The sequence below is a fragment of the Megascapheus bottae genome, chromosome 5 (assembly GCF_031878675.1).
Source record: "Megascapheus bottae isolate mThoBot1 chromosome 5, mThoBot2.hap1, whole genome shotgun sequence".
In the NCBI taxonomy this organism is placed as follows: domain Eukaryota; kingdom Metazoa; phylum Chordata; class Mammalia; order Rodentia; family Geomyidae; genus Megascapheus; species Megascapheus bottae.
The window spans coordinates 39,194,140-39,209,340 of record NC_143513.1 but is presented as its reverse complement, the minus strand read 5'-3'; the positions used below and the strand labels follow the sequence as shown (position 1 = coordinate 39,209,340).

At 40.6% G+C, this 15,201-nt stretch overlaps 1 protein-coding gene across 1 annotated transcript; it reads right to left on the bottom strand.

Moving 5' to 3' along the window:
* Positions 1-12,280: 12,280 nt before the first annotated feature.
* LOC150063253 (sperm motility kinase 4A-like) lies at positions 12,281-14,283 on the bottom strand. Its single transcript, XM_090332937.1, has one exon. The coding sequence runs from the start codon at positions 14,063-14,065 to the stop codon at positions 12,296-12,298; it is 1,770 nt and encodes a 589-aa protein (XP_090189063.1). The 5' UTR covers positions 14,066-14,283; the 3' UTR covers positions 12,281-12,295.
* Between the last annotated feature and the right edge of the window lie 918 nt (positions 14,284-15,201).

Sequence of the window (15,201 nt, the reverse complement as noted above, 5' to 3'; positions counted from 1 at the left end):
TTGTGTACAGGCCAGGGCAAGTCATTGTCCCAAGGGGAGGGCATCTACAAGGCGAGAGACTTGTTCCCCAGGACCTGTTGCTTGAGGAGCATCAGGGAAGATGCACTGGAGCACTAAAGGGCGGCCCACCCCTTCCCTGGGTCAAGCACCAGGTTGCAGCTCATGAGGTGAATGATGGCAGGGTCTGGCTGGTCCAGGACAGTCTGGTGGGGACTTTGTGAGGCTACTTCAGTTTGCCTGAGCCACAAGTGGCACAGCACTTGCCTCAGTGATGGACTGCTCAGATGAGTAGTCATTAAGTTATCAGAAAGTCCTTGCAGCTCTGGAGAAAACATTTCCTTACAATGTTTGAAAATATCCCAACTCTTCCCTCTCAAGGGCAGGTTGCCCATCACCACCTACATGTTTTCAGGCTGTCACTTCATTTTTCCACCTGCAGAGGGTCCCTCTTTCTTTGAGGATCTTCTCTTGTGGAGACATGCAACAAAGACTTGCCAACTAATACTTCCATTAAGCTACTTCCACTCTTTGCCTTAGTCATTTTTGGGTCTGTAGTCAAAGCAGTGAATTGAGTACTGTTTCTGTAGTAGTTGAACCCCAGGGAGGAGATGAACTAACCCATTGTAGCCTGTATCCCTATAGTACCTTTCTGCCTCTGCTGGGACTGGACCCAGATTGCTACTCTCCTCCTCCTCCTGTGACCTTCAAGTTGGGTTCTGAAACTTCCTGACCTTGGGCAGGTGAGGTCCTGAATCATCCTCCTTCTCCTCCTCCACCTTCTCCTCCTCGTCCTCTTCTTTGCTCCTAGAGGTGGTTTTCTGTATTGCTTTCATTGGATATGACTTGTGGCCACATCCTCTAGCCTCAGTCACCTAGTCAGAGTGGGCACACAGAGCAGCAGAGGCCTTCTGCTGTGATATTTTTCTTCTTTGCACTCTCTTGTATCCTCAACTTCGGTTTTTGAACTCCTGAGATAAGGACCTCAGAAGACTAGTGTCAGAGACTGGCAGTACAACTGCAACACTGGCTGGCAGAATCTGCTTCTCACTGAGCTGCAACATGGAATAGGCACTGCCTGCTGCTGAACTGCAACAAAAAGCAGGTGTTGCCTGCCACAGGACTACAGCACTAGGGGCATCTGTGCTGGCCGTGGAGCCAGAAGGACCATGACATCAAAGGACTACATACACATCACCAGTTAGCAATGTTACGTATACAAGACACATCTGTATTCACTTAAATGTATTCCCTCCATCATATTCACTAGTTCTCACAAGCTATGCAGCTGCTGGTTATGTTTTGGGAAATTTTTGAAATTCTATGTAGGAACTTCAATTTTTTAACCTTATAAGCATACCTTAAACCATTTCATACCTTTTGCTATGAAATATTTTATTAAAATTTGACTTGCCTTGATAAATTATCAAAAGGAAATTGTTTAAATATTGGCCTTGTATATATAATATTGCTAACTAAATGAAAGCTTAAATTGGCTGTGTCATACAAAGTTCCCTTTTTTTATTCTAACTTGGTAGTGGATTTATTAATATATTATTATTGTAATGAAAAGAAGCAAGGAGAATGAAGGAAAAAATCACACCAATTCTGGGCACTGGTGGCTCACACCTGTAATCCTAGCTATTCAGGAGACCCGAGGTTCACAAAAGAAAACCAGCCAGACAGAAATGTCTGTGAGACTCTTCAATTCAGCACACATACCCACACAAAGTCAGAAGTAGAATTGTGTGGGTAGAGTGTTAACCCTGAGCAAAAATGCACAGTACAAAAATACCCAGGCCCTGAGTTCAAGCCCTAGATTAGTACACAAAACAATTATTTTTTTTCAATGTGTATCCTACAAAATGAATAAAGAGGAGGGAAGGGAAGGGGTGAGTTAAGTGGCATGGGTGAAAATGTTGAAATGGGGAGACATTGATCAAGATGTATTCATCAACTACTTTGTTGAATGGCAACTCCTTTGTACAACTACTTACAAACAATAAAAATATTTTTAAGGGCCGGGAGTTTGGCCTAGTGGTTAAAGTGCTTGCCTAGCATTCACGAAGACCTGGGTTCGATTCTGCCGGGGCCAGCCGGCAGCAAACCAGGGTTCGCAGATTGGGGTTCCTGAAATAGGGGGCAAGGACTAGGAAGAAATAGAAGAGAGACAGACACACCGGGAGGTCTGCAGTCCAGGTAAAGACTGCTGCATTTATTTTCCACTCCAGCCCCTTCCCTTGTTGAGACCCCGGGAACTTCCAGGTGTTACATTCATATGGTAAATCTCAGGTCATTTAAACAGAATAAGGCCAGAAAACAATAAGACAATAAAGCCATTGTCTGATGCAAATCAAGGTACAGTTTGATTCCACTCTGGCTCCCAACAGATTCCTTGGTACCACATACTTAGAAAAAGCCAGAAGTGGTGCTGAGGCTCAAGTGGTAGAGCTCTAGCCTTGAGAAAGTCCAAGGACAGTGCTCAGGCCCTGAGCTTAAGCCCAAGACTGGCAAAAATATATATATATATATATATATTTTTTAAGTTGTTAGCTGTTCACTAGAGGCTTATGCTTTTAGTTCTAGGTACTCAATAGACTTGAGCTGTGGCTCAAGTAATAGAGAGCTAACCTTGAGCACAAAAGCTCAACAATAGTACTCAAACCGTGAGTTCAAGCCTCAGACCTGCCATGCAAATAAAACAAAGCAAAATGTATTACTAATCATATGTTGTTTCTATTTTTAAAAATTCTCGAGATTCCCTTCTTGAATGCTTGTCATTTGAAATATGATGTAAAAAATCAATGTTAATAAATGTAATGAAAAATGAAATAAAAAATAAAGTAATTGTTAAAGTTTATTAACTTTGTATGTTAAGCAAAAAAGTGTTTTGAGAGTGTACATGTAATAAAAGAAGCTTAACATGGAAAAAAATCTCTTGCCTCTATTGAAATGATATGGCTTATTCTTTATGTGTCCATTTATAGAGTGAATTGCGCAGGTTGATTTCCTAATGATAAAAAGGATTCATGTGTCCAGTTTAAATTCTCTGTATGGTGTATCAATCTTTGCACATATCTTGCTGGGTCCGATTTATCAAGACTTCATTGAAGAGTATTCTCTGATGTCATTTTTTTCATCTGGCTTTGTTATTGTGGTAATACTGATCTCATCAAATGAATTTGGAAGATTTTTATGAGCAATTCCTATCTCTTCTTTATGTTTGTGGTAGAAACTGCCAGTAGAAACTTCTGCTCCTTATACTTTCCTTCTTAGGGCATTTCAACTAAAATTTTCATTGAAGAAATGTGAAATAATGTAGTTTAAGTCTTTCATCTTGGGTGAATTTTTCAAGAACTTTGTCCTTGCATTTGAGTTATGGAATTACTAGTACTGGTTATTATATCTTCTGGTGCCTCCCTTTCCTTGCCCCTCCCCATTTTTCTCTCTTCATTAATATAAAGCAAGTTCTTGTTTTCATTGAGCTTTTCTGACACAAGAGTTTGACTTCCCTGACCCTTTCCATATTTTTATTTTACAATTTTTTCACATTTTCTCCCTTACAATCTCTATGTTCCTTATTTTAGGATGGTTTGCTCATTAGTTTCCTGGGGAAGCTTAGATCATTGTTTTGAGCTTTTTTTCGTGATTACAAAAAATATTTAAATATAAATTTATTTTACTTTTTCTCACAGTTCCTTTTGTGATGGTTTTACTTTAATGAATATAAAATGTTTTTAATTTTAGACTTCCTTTGCCCTTCAGGCTACTTAGACCTATTTGACTTTCAATTTATGATTTCTAGAATGAAATGTGCTTTGTAGTGTGTGTGTGTGTGTGTGTGTGTGTGTGTGTGTGTGTAACGAACACACCTAATGCAAGCTACAACCCTAGCTTTATATAATCAGAATTGGTTTGAAATTTGTTTCCTCGTCCAGAATGTTTATCTTATTGAATATTTCTTTCAAGGAAGGGGTACTTTGGTATGTCTGATTGGTTTGTTTTATACAAAATTAACCAAAGTCAATAGTTATCTCCAGTTCTATGGTTTATAAATTTACTTTTGCCAGTTTTTTTTGTTTTGTTTTGTTTTTCTTTTTTTTATTGTAATTAGTAAAAGGGTTACATGATATTTGCCAGATAGAAGGTGCATTAATTCACATACATTGATACCCTTTCACATGTCTTGGTACCCTTTTCCCTCCCCCCCCCAAACCCCCCACCCGTCTTGGTTTTCCCCCCTTCCCTATCAAATTTCAAATATCCAAATACAAATAAATTCAGTATATCAGATAACAAAGTGAGATACTATACCAATATGGGATAACCAAGGGACAGCAAAGGAGATGAGAGACAACATAGTACATTAAGGACAATAATCATTCATTATATGGCTTTTGTTTCAATATCCTGGAGGTCCTTTCAATTAGCTTCACATTATATGGCCTTATATATGGCCTTTTGCTCTATTGCAAATCTCTGCTAGTAGAGCCCAAGGGAATGAGGGAAACCATTGAGCCTAAGTTCCTTTGAGTCTGGCTTACTTCACTTAATATGATTTTTTCTAAGCCTTTCCATTTCCTAACAAATGGGAAGATGTCATTCTTTCTGACAGCAGCATAGAATTCCATTGTGTACAAATACCACAACTTGTTGATCCACTCATCAACTGAGGGACATCGGGGTTGGTTCCATATCTTTGCTATGGTGAATAGTGCTGCAATGAACATTGTTGTGCTAGTGGGTTTAGTATGTCCTTGTTTCTGGATGGTTGGGTAAATGCCAAGTAGTGGAATTGCTGGGTCATAGGGGAGTTCTATGTTTAGCCTTTTGAGGCACTGCCACACTGCTTTCCATAGTGGTTGAACGAGTTTGCACTCCCACCAACAGTGTAGTAGTGATCCCTCCTGGCCACATCCCCTCCAGCATCTGTTGTTATTCGTTTTCCTGATCCTGGCCATTCTAACTGGAGTGAGGTGGAATCTTAGAGTTGTTTTGATTTGCATTTCTTTTATGACCAGAGATGTTGAGCATTTCTTCATGTGTCTACAGGCCATTTTTGTTTCTTCTTCAGAGAAGACTCTCTTTAAGTCTTTGGCCCATTTTTTAATGGGATGGTTGTTACTTTGGAGGTTAGTTTTGGAGTGATTCAATTTTTTGAGTTGTTGATATATTTTAGATATGAGGCCTTTGTCCATTGTTTGGTTGGTGAAGATCTTCTCCCACTCTGTAGGCTTCCTGATTAGTTTAGTAGCTATGTCCTTTGCCATACAAAAGCTCTGCAGTTTAATGTAGTCCCACTTATCCAGCCTTTCTCTGATTTGTTGTGATTCTTGGTCCTTATTAAGAAAGTTTCGACCTGTGCCAAGGAGGCCTAGTGTATCTCCTATTCCTTCCTGTAAAGTTTTCAGTGTGTCAGCTTTTACCTCCAGGTCTTTGATCCATTTGGAGTTAATTCTAGTGCAAGGTGACAAAGAAGGATCCAGCTTTAGTTTTCTGCAGGTGCTTAACCAGTTCTGCCAGCACAACTTGTTGAAGAGGCTGTCTTTCTTCCATTCTATTTTTTTGGCTCCATTGTCAAAGATTAGGTGGCCATAGGTCTGTGGTTTAATATCTGGGTCCTCAGTTCTATTCCATTGGTCTTCAGGCCTGTTCTTGTGCCAGTACCAAGCTGTTTTGAGAATTATAGCTCTGTAATAGAGTCTAAAGTTTGGAATTGAAATTCCACCGGCGCTGTTCTTTCTGCTAAGAAGTGTTTTTGCTATACGGGGTCTTTTATTATTCCATATGAAATTTTGGATTGCCTCTTCTATTTCTTTAAAGAATGACATTGGGATGTTGATGGGTATTACATTGAATTTGTAGATAGCTCTTGGTAAGATTGTCATTTTCACAATGTTGATTCTTCCAATCCAGGAGCATGGGAGGTTTTTCCATTTCCTTAGTTCTGCTTTAATTTCCTTTTTTAGGGTTTTAAAGTTTTCGTCAAAAAGGTCCTTTACATTCTTAGTTAACCTAATTCCTAGGTACTTTATTTTCTTTGAGGCTATTGTGAAAGGATTTTCTTTCCTGATTATTGCCTCGTTCCTCTCACTGTTGGCGTAAAGGAAGGCAGTTGATTTTTGAGGGTTGATTTTATAGCCTGCTACCTTTCCAAAGTTTTGAATCAGCTCAAGGAGCTTGGGAGTAGAGTCTATAGGATTCTTTAAATACAGAATCATGTCATCTGCAAAGAGGGATAGTTTTATTTCCTCTTTCCCTACTTGGATCCCCTTTATGCTTGCTTCTTGCCTTATTGCACTGGCTAGGAATTCTAGTACTATGTTAAAGAGGAGTGGAGAGAGTGGGCATCCTTGTCTCGTTCTTAATTTTAGAGGGAATGGCTTTAGATTTTCACCATTAAGTGTAATACTAGCAGTAGGTTTCTCATACACAGCCTTTATTACATTGAGGAATGTTCCATGGATTCCTAGTTTCTCCAGAGCTTTTAACATGAAGGGGTGTTGGATCTTGTCAAATGCCTTTTCCGTGTCTATTGAAACAATCATGTGATTTTTGTCCTTGCTCCTGTTGATGTGTTGAATTATATTAATTGATTTGCGTATGTTGAACCAGCTTTGCCTCCCTGTGATGAATCCAGTTTGATCAGTGTATAATTTTTTTTTAATTTTTATTTTTTTTATTGTAATTAGTAAAAGGGTTACATGATATTTGCCAGATAGAAGGTGCATTAATTCACATACATTGATACCCTTTCACATGTCTTGGTACCCATTTCCCTCCCCCCCCAAACCCCCCACCCGTCTTGGTTTTCCCCCCTTCCCTATCAAATTTCAAATATCCAAATACAAATAAATTCAATATATCAGATGACAAAGTGAGATACTATACCAATATGAGAGTATAATTTTTTTGATGAGTTGTTGTAGACGGTTGGCCAGTATTTTGTTGAGAAGTTTTGCATCGATGTTCATCAAAGATATAGGTCTATAGTTCTCTTTCTTTGATGAATCTCTGTCTGGTTTGGGGATGAGGGTTATACTGGCTTCATAGAATGAGTTTGGTAAGGAACCTTCATTTTCAATTTCGTTGAAGAGCTTGAGGAGTATTGGTGTGAGCTCTGCTTTGAAGACCTTGTAGAATTCAGCTGTGAATCCATCTGGCCCTGGGCTTTTCTTAGGTGGAAGTTCTCTAATTGCCATTTCTATTTCAGAGCTTGAAATAGGCCTGTTGAGTTGGCTTAGTTCTTCTTGGTTCAGTGTGGGTATGTTAATATTGGCTAGGAATTCATCCATTTCATCTAGATTCTCAAATTTGTTGGCATAAAGGTTTGAGAAGTATTTCCTCATGATATTCTGGATCTTGGTAATTTCTGTCATGATATTACCATTTTCATCTGCGATTTTGTTTATTTCGATATGCTCTCTTCTTTTTTTGGTAAGATTTGCTAAGGGTTTGTCAATTTTGTTAATTCTTTCAAAGAACCAACTCCTTGTTTTGTTGATTCTTTCTATAGTTTTTTTGGATTCCAAATCATTTAATTCTGCTTTGATTTTAATTATTTGCTTTCTTCTACTGGTATTAGGGTTGGTTTGTTGCTCTTTTTCCAGGAGCTTAAGGTGAGACATTAACTTGTTGGTTTGCAATTTTTCCAACTTGTTGTTGTAGGCACTCAGCGCTATAAATTTTCCTCTGAGTACTGCCTTTGCTGTGTCCCAAAGGAGTTGGTATTTTGTGCTCCTTACTGTTAAATTTCATAAACTGTTGGATTTCTGTTCTGATCTCTTTGATGACCCATTGGTGATTCAACAATGTGTTGTTCAGTCTCCATGAGTTACAGGGTTTTCGTTGGTGGAGATGTATGTTCAGTTCCAGTTTGATGCCTTTGTGGTCTGAGAGTGTGCATGGAATAATTTCAGTGTTTCTGAATCTGTCCAGGTTTGTTTTATGGCCTAAGATGTGATCTATTTTGGAAAATGTTTACTTTTGCCAGTTTTATTTCTACAGAATATTTAGGTTTCCAGCTAAATTTTCTTAGATTTTGTTCATTTTTGCCTATACTTCTAATTTTATATTTTACATTTTTAGATCTCTTTTGTAGATACTGATGCATTAAGGACTATAATATATTGTTTATACATTGACCCCCAGCCTTTGACATTATATAATACCAAATTACATATACCAAATTGACATAATTACACAATACCAAATTGACATTATGTAATACCAAATTACATAATGTCAAATGTCACTATTAGGTTTTCCTTGAAATTCATTTTCTTTAATAGCAATCAAGTTTTATAAAATATCTTTTAAATTTTGTGTGGCATATCTTTTATCTGTTTTGAGTCTTTAGATCTCAAGTAGGTTATGTATCAATAAAATGCAATGTTAACTTTCTCATTTCTAACTACTTGTTTTCAGTTGTGTTTAAAATAACATTTCCTTTCAGTAGTTATTGATAAATTGGATTAAAGTATTTTCTCTTGCTGTTTGTTTTCTATTTTTTGTTTAGTCCTTTTGTTGTTTAGTTTGTTGCTATTGCTTGACTGTGTATTTCAATTACTTTCCATTTACTTTTAGCTTTTTAAGCTGTTTCATTTCAAGTAATTTCATCTTACATCTAGTTAATTGTAGTCTACTTTCATATTCTAAACCACTTAATGTACCATGTAAAACGTTTACTATAGTCTATACCTAATAAGACTAAGTCTTTGCATTAAGGTTGTTATAAATTGTATACATCCCAGAAACACAAGGAAATGTATACTCTCATGGTCACAGTTACTTTTGGACTTGTGGTGAGATAGAAGATCACAGCAGGAATGCGCAGCACAGAAAATAACATGACTAGTCATGTGGACAAAGGAAATGGGAACATTCAGGGTCTTGCTACCTCCACACCCCCGCCCCCACGTAAGGACACATTACCTACATTCTAAAACCACACACATACAGTGGGCCTCATGTTTTAAAACTGCTACCACCTTCCAATAATTCATAGTCATGAATTTAATGAAATGTCTATATTTTGTCCAGATGGTGACTTTACATCATAAATTATAAGCATGGAAAAGGTCATGAGAGCACACACTTTTTAAAAATTTTTTATTGTGATTAATAGAAGGGTTACATTATATTCATCAGATAGAAGGTGCATAACTTCACAAACATTGATACCCTTTCTCATGACATGGTCCCTGTTTCCCTCCCACCCTCCCCCTGCTTATCTTGATTTCCCCCCTTCCCTATCCAATTTCAAATAACCAATTAAGCACATATAAAATATGTCAGATAACAAGGTGAAATATTGTAACAATATGAGATAACCGAGGGATGCCAAAAGAGATGAGCGATAACATAGTACATTAAGGAAAACAATCACTCATTATATGGCTTTTGTTTCCTTCTCCTGGAGGTCCTTACATTTAGTGTCATACTATTTGGCCTAATGTCTCTAGATTTTGGTCTATTATAAATCTCTTCTAGGAGAGCCCAAGGTTTCTACTGATTATGACAAATGAGGGAGACTCTTGGGCCTATGTTCCTTTGAGTCTGGCTTACTTCATTTATTCTTTTTCTAAGTCTTTCCATTTCCTTAAAAATGGGGCGATGTTGTTCTGACAGCAGCATAGAATTCCATCGTGTACAAATACATCTTGTTGATCTGCTCATCAACTGAGGGACATCTGGGTTGGTTCCATATCTTTGCTATGCTAAATAATGCTGCAATGAACATCATTAGAGAGTACACAGTTTTATCATGAAGAAATACTTTCTCTAGTTTGATTTGGGTGTGTTGAAATGCAGTGATTGTTCATTTTAAAGCATTGTTCATTTTTTTAGGAAGACTTCTTGGAAATGAATAAATATGTCAGGGAGGCCATCCCGTTAATGTCTATTTCTTCATTCAAAACCTTTTTGTCAGAAGCACATTCTTAATTGTAGTAACCTGTTGGCATTTCTGATGTGTAAAGGCCATTATTATACACTACAGGAAGTTTGTCAAGGTCAAGTGTATGTTACCAAACCTAGTCTGACAGTGTCTTTTTTTATTTTCTTAAAAACAGTGGACAAAAGTAGAAAATCTTGGATTTTTCTATATACTTCATGAATTATCTAGAATTCAACAGTATTTTGCACAAATCAGCTGCAAGATTAAGGGGCACATGGAATTGGATCTCTACTTTTACTTTCCAATTTCCCTGATTAGTAGAAAGGCAATTTGGAGTTATTTCCTTATCTATAAAAGAATGTCAAAAAGCATATTCTCAGAATTTGCTGAGAGGCACAAATAAAAGATATTTTAAAACAAAACAAAAAATGTTTTGTGCAATCAAAGTACCTCAAAAACTCTTCTGTGAGTAAAGTGATGTTCCACATCCCTGGCCATAAAGAAATGTGAAGCGAGGCAGCATGGAAAAAGGCAAAGCCAGACACCCCTCTTGGAATAGCCATTATCAAGAAAACTACCAAAAACAAATGCTAGCATAAATGTAGCCAAAAAGGATTACTACTAGACTGTTAGTGGGAGTGTAAACTTGTTTAGCCACTTGGGAAGCAGTGTGGTGATTTCTCAAAAGATGAAACATAGACATCCCCTATGGAGCCGCATTCTCATTCCTGGGCGTTCAAACAAGGCCACACTAAAGACACCGGCAAAGCCATACTCATCGTAGCATTGTTTACAATAGGAGAAATGAAAGGTTCCACACCTTAGCTAAATTCATTGATCATTAGAAATCCCTAAATTCTGATTTCAAGGAGACATGAGGATATGGTTGCAGAAGTTATAACTCAAAACCTTTCTTTTGAAAAACAAACGTTTGATTTTTGTTTTTGTGTTTTGCAGTTTCTGACAATTTTTTTTTCAAAAGTATTACTTCTATAGGGGAAAAAATGTTCAGAAATACATTGTAAATAGGAAGAAGAGCATTTATCTTATTTTATTCTCATCAAAAAAAACAAGCCATGGGCCAGGAGTTTGGCCTAGTGGTAGACTGCTTGCCTAGCATGCATGAAGAACTTGGTACCACATACATAGTGGTGCTGGGGTTCAAGTGGTAGAGCTCTAGCCTTGAGAAAGTCCAAGGAGACTGCTCGAGCCCTGAGCTTAAGGCCAGGGCTGGTAAAAAAAATAATAATAAAAACAAGCCATAATATCTGAAACAATACAGAGGTAGCTTACAATGGTAAAGGTGTGTGTCCAGGCATGCTTTTCTGTGTAAAGAGTAACCTATATTTTCTCTTTTTTTTTCTTCTTGTGGAAGTAGAGATCATTGCTCTAGGACTGTACATTTCAGACCTTTTCAATTTCTTGTTCCATGTCTACAAGTCTGAAACTTGAAGGAACCTGAGGGAAGATAAAGGTATGGACACAATGTACCTCTTGAAACAAGGGACTTGGGTAGTAATGAAAGGCAAATCTCTTGATCCCATTCTCAACCAACCCACCATAAGCTGCCTGGAGATCCATACTTCAGTGAGCTGTTTAGTAAATCAGAGAAAGTCATGATTGGTTGAAGCAAATCACAAGGAACTGAAGCTATAGGAACTGCATGCTGCTGATAGGGCTGAAGTCATCTTATCATTCAGTGTTAAAAACTCGGGACTTTGCATTTACTGGGCTAAATAGGTTGACCACCTATTGCTTGAGCTCCTCTTCCCTCCTGTAGCCCAGTAGTATTGGAATGTCAGTCTTCCATGAACTCAGTTCTCTGAATAGCTAGACGACCGGCAAGAATAGTAGTTCCCTTAAACTCTTGAGGTAACTCTGGGCTAACTCTCTGCCAAATATCAATACTTGTGGTGAAAACAGATATGAGCTCAGAATACAAATGATCATGTCTAAGAATAAAAATCTATTAAGTTGGTGAGAAAACTAGGAAGTACATTAGAAACTTTATCCAATGAAGGACAAAAGAAAAATAAGTCTGTGAAGTGTGTTAACGTTGTTCCAGGTAATAGCAGAGGATCGCTAGTCTCCAGGCACGTTCAGGCTGCATAGCATGTCTTCAGGCAAGCAGCATGGTGAGGGTTTTCTGCCTCTCCACTTGAGCTGCAGAAAGAAAGGAAACTGAAGGAGTGCAGTACACTGACAGGTCACCATCCCTTCCTTCTGAAACTCTGTCCTTTTAGACACTCCTACAACTCCCCTGTCCCCTCCTTTCTTTTAACCTCACCACCTGCTCCCAGAAAGGCAACCACAGATCAAGAATGATGAGCTAACAGGATTTCTTTGAACAAAGATAAAACACAGCACACAGCTCAGTCCCTCCTATTCCATTCCAGGCTGTCAGTGCTGTTCTCCAGGCACAGGACGAAACACATCCTTTGGGGTTCTCTTAACCAGGCAGGCAGCAGCAGCACATTTTCCTAAAACAATTGGCAGTATCCTTCTTGAGGCACTCCAGCCCCTGCCTCTTTCATTGGCTGGGGTGGACGTTTCTGCAGCTGCAGACCCCAGGGGAGGAGGGGGGCTGCCCTCCATCTCTGCCTCTGTGCCCCTGGTGGACATCTCTACTGCTGGTGATTCTGAGGCCAGCTTGCTGCTCTCCTGGGTCTCCCCTGGGCCCTTCCAGCTGGGATCAGACGCTTCTGGACCTGGAACAGCCGAGCTGAGGTCCCTCTCCCTCTGTGCACCCCATGTCCATGTATTATAGAGGATGCAGGGGAGAGAATCAGCCCTGCTGCTCACCTGCCTCTCCTGCTCAGGGGTGGGGCAGGTCAGTTCACTGGAATGGCACATGGGGAGATACACTGCTGCTGCTGGTACACTTGCTGGAGCAAGGAGAGACTTCCTGCCCTCAGTCTTCCCCCGCGGGCCCGTTTTGCTGGGGTTCCAGAGGAGGCAGGGGAGGCACACAGACCTGGCTCTCCTCCTGCCACTCTCCTCCTCCTCTTGCTGCTGCTGCTCAGCAGGCAGGCATGTAGCAGGGTGGCAGTCAGGAGCACTGGCTCTCTTGAAGGGCACATGTCGGTAGGACGGGTGTGCAGGTGAGGGGCAAGGAGGAGGCCCGGGAAGCGGCTGCCTCACCAGGCGCCTCAGGTCCTGGCTCTGGTCTTGTTGATGGTACAGCATACGGTAGGTAGCCATGGCACCGTTAAAAGTCCTGCCAGACAGGCCTGCCCGCACCTCCCCTGGGTCAAATCCCAGGTAACATGACATGATCTGCAGGATGGCAGGGTCTGGCCGGTCCAGGACCACCTGGCTGGGGCTGGGTGAGGCTGCCTCAGTTTGCCTGAGCCAGGGGTGATGCATAACTTGCCACACCGACGGTCTCTTCTTGGGATCAGCCGTCATCAGATAGGCCAAAATGCCTTTGAGTTCCGGGGAAAAGCGTGTTCGGAGTTTAAACCTCCCCTCCAGGACCTGTCTTCTGAGCACGACCCACGACCTCCCGTCGTAGGGCAGGTGGCCCATCACCATGTAGTAGAGCAGCACGCCCAGGCTCCACACGTCCACCTTGGGGCCCTGGTAGCCCTCCTGCTTGAACAGCTCAGGGGCCCAGTAGGCCAGCGTCCCGCACTCCCTGGTCAGCTGCTCCCCGGGAGAGAAGCGCGCACTCAGCCCGAAGTCGCACAGCTTGGCTGCGCCCTTGCCGTCCAGCAGGACGTTCTCGGCCTTGAGGTCCCTGTGCACAATGCCGTGGTCGTGGCAGTACTGCACCGCCCTCAAGATCTGCCCAAACAAAGGCCTGGCCGCCGCCTCCTCCAGCCTGTCCACCTTCTGCAGGTGGTCCACCAGGTCGCCTCCGTCCAGGTACTCCATCACCAGGTACACCCGCTCCTCCGTGTCCACCACCTCGTACAGCCTGACGATGTTCGGGTGCTCCACACTCCCCAGGAGCTCCAGCTCCGTGGCAAAGAAGGGGCTCTCCCTCTTGTCCAGGGCCTTCACGGCCACCAGGGTGTCGGTGAGCAGGTGCTCGGCCAGCTGGACCCGGGCGAAGCCCCCCTCCCGGAGCGTCCTCAACACCCGGTAGCCAGCCCTGAGGAGCTCCTGGTCTGAGGACCTGGCCCTGCGGCCCCGCCGGGACCTCGCCTGTCTAAGCTTGCTGATCATCCGCGCAGCACCCTAGCCACGCTGTCTAGGAGAAAACCAACCGACAAATCAAGAAAATGAAACCGAATGTAATCAAATATGACAGGGCAGAACCAAAAAGAATGGAACGGAACAAAAGAGAATAAAGATAGAATGAAATACAATGGAAAATGAAATAAAATATACAACAGATAGTGAAGGAATAAAATAAAAATGTCTATAATAGCTATAATAAATGAACACTAACATGTAAATATAAAATGAATAATAAAATGTAACTACTAATATCTATAATCAAAATCTAATATGTAATAATTCAAAGAATAAGTGAATAGTAATGAAATAAACAAATATCCTAAATGCTATCTAATTAAAGCAAGAAAAGTAAAAGAATAAAAAGTAATTAAAACACAAAATCAATGAAAAATAAGTAAAACTAAAATAATTAAAAGAAATAAAAAAGTGAAAGTTAAAGGAAATGAAATACAAAGAAATAAAACTAAAACCACAAACAGTAAAACAAGAGAGGCAAAAAAAAAAAACAAAGTCCAAAAGTCAAAGCTAAATCATAATCCAAATCCACAAACCTGAAAACCAGAGCCAAATCAACAAACCAAATTCACAAACCAAACAAATCGCAATGCAATAAACCAACTGGACTCTAACCTCCTGCCTAGCTATGAGAGTCCACCCAATATATATATACAGAGAGAAAGAGACAGACATGGTATTGCTATCTCACAAAGGTCTCTGTGATGTCAGACCTGTTAAGTTCCTGACCTTCCCCACACTTCTTTGATATGTGTGCCTGAACTGGTCCTTGCACTCAGGCTCTGTTCCTTAGCTTTTACACTCAAAGCTGGTGACCTACCAGTTAGGACACAGACAAATTCTGTCTTGGTGATTGGTGGGAGATTCTAGGCTCAGGGATTTCCCACCCAGGTTGCCTTTGTATTGTCATCCTCACATGTCAGCTTCCTACTTAGCTAGGATGATAGGCCTTAGCCTTCTGCTTGCAATACACTGAGTGAATCATAGGTACAAGTTTCCTAGGTGGTTATGCAGACTAAGACTGAATAGTTCTATCAGTTGCATTCCAGTCAGACTGCAGATGCTCAGATCTATAATCCTAGCTGCTTGTGGGGTTAGAATTGAGA

Coding starts and splice junctions, on each gene's coding strand:
- LOC150063253 (XM_090332937.1), bottom strand. CDS start 14,065: ATGATCAGCAAGCTTAGACAGGCGAGGTCCCGGCGGGGCCGCAGGGCC.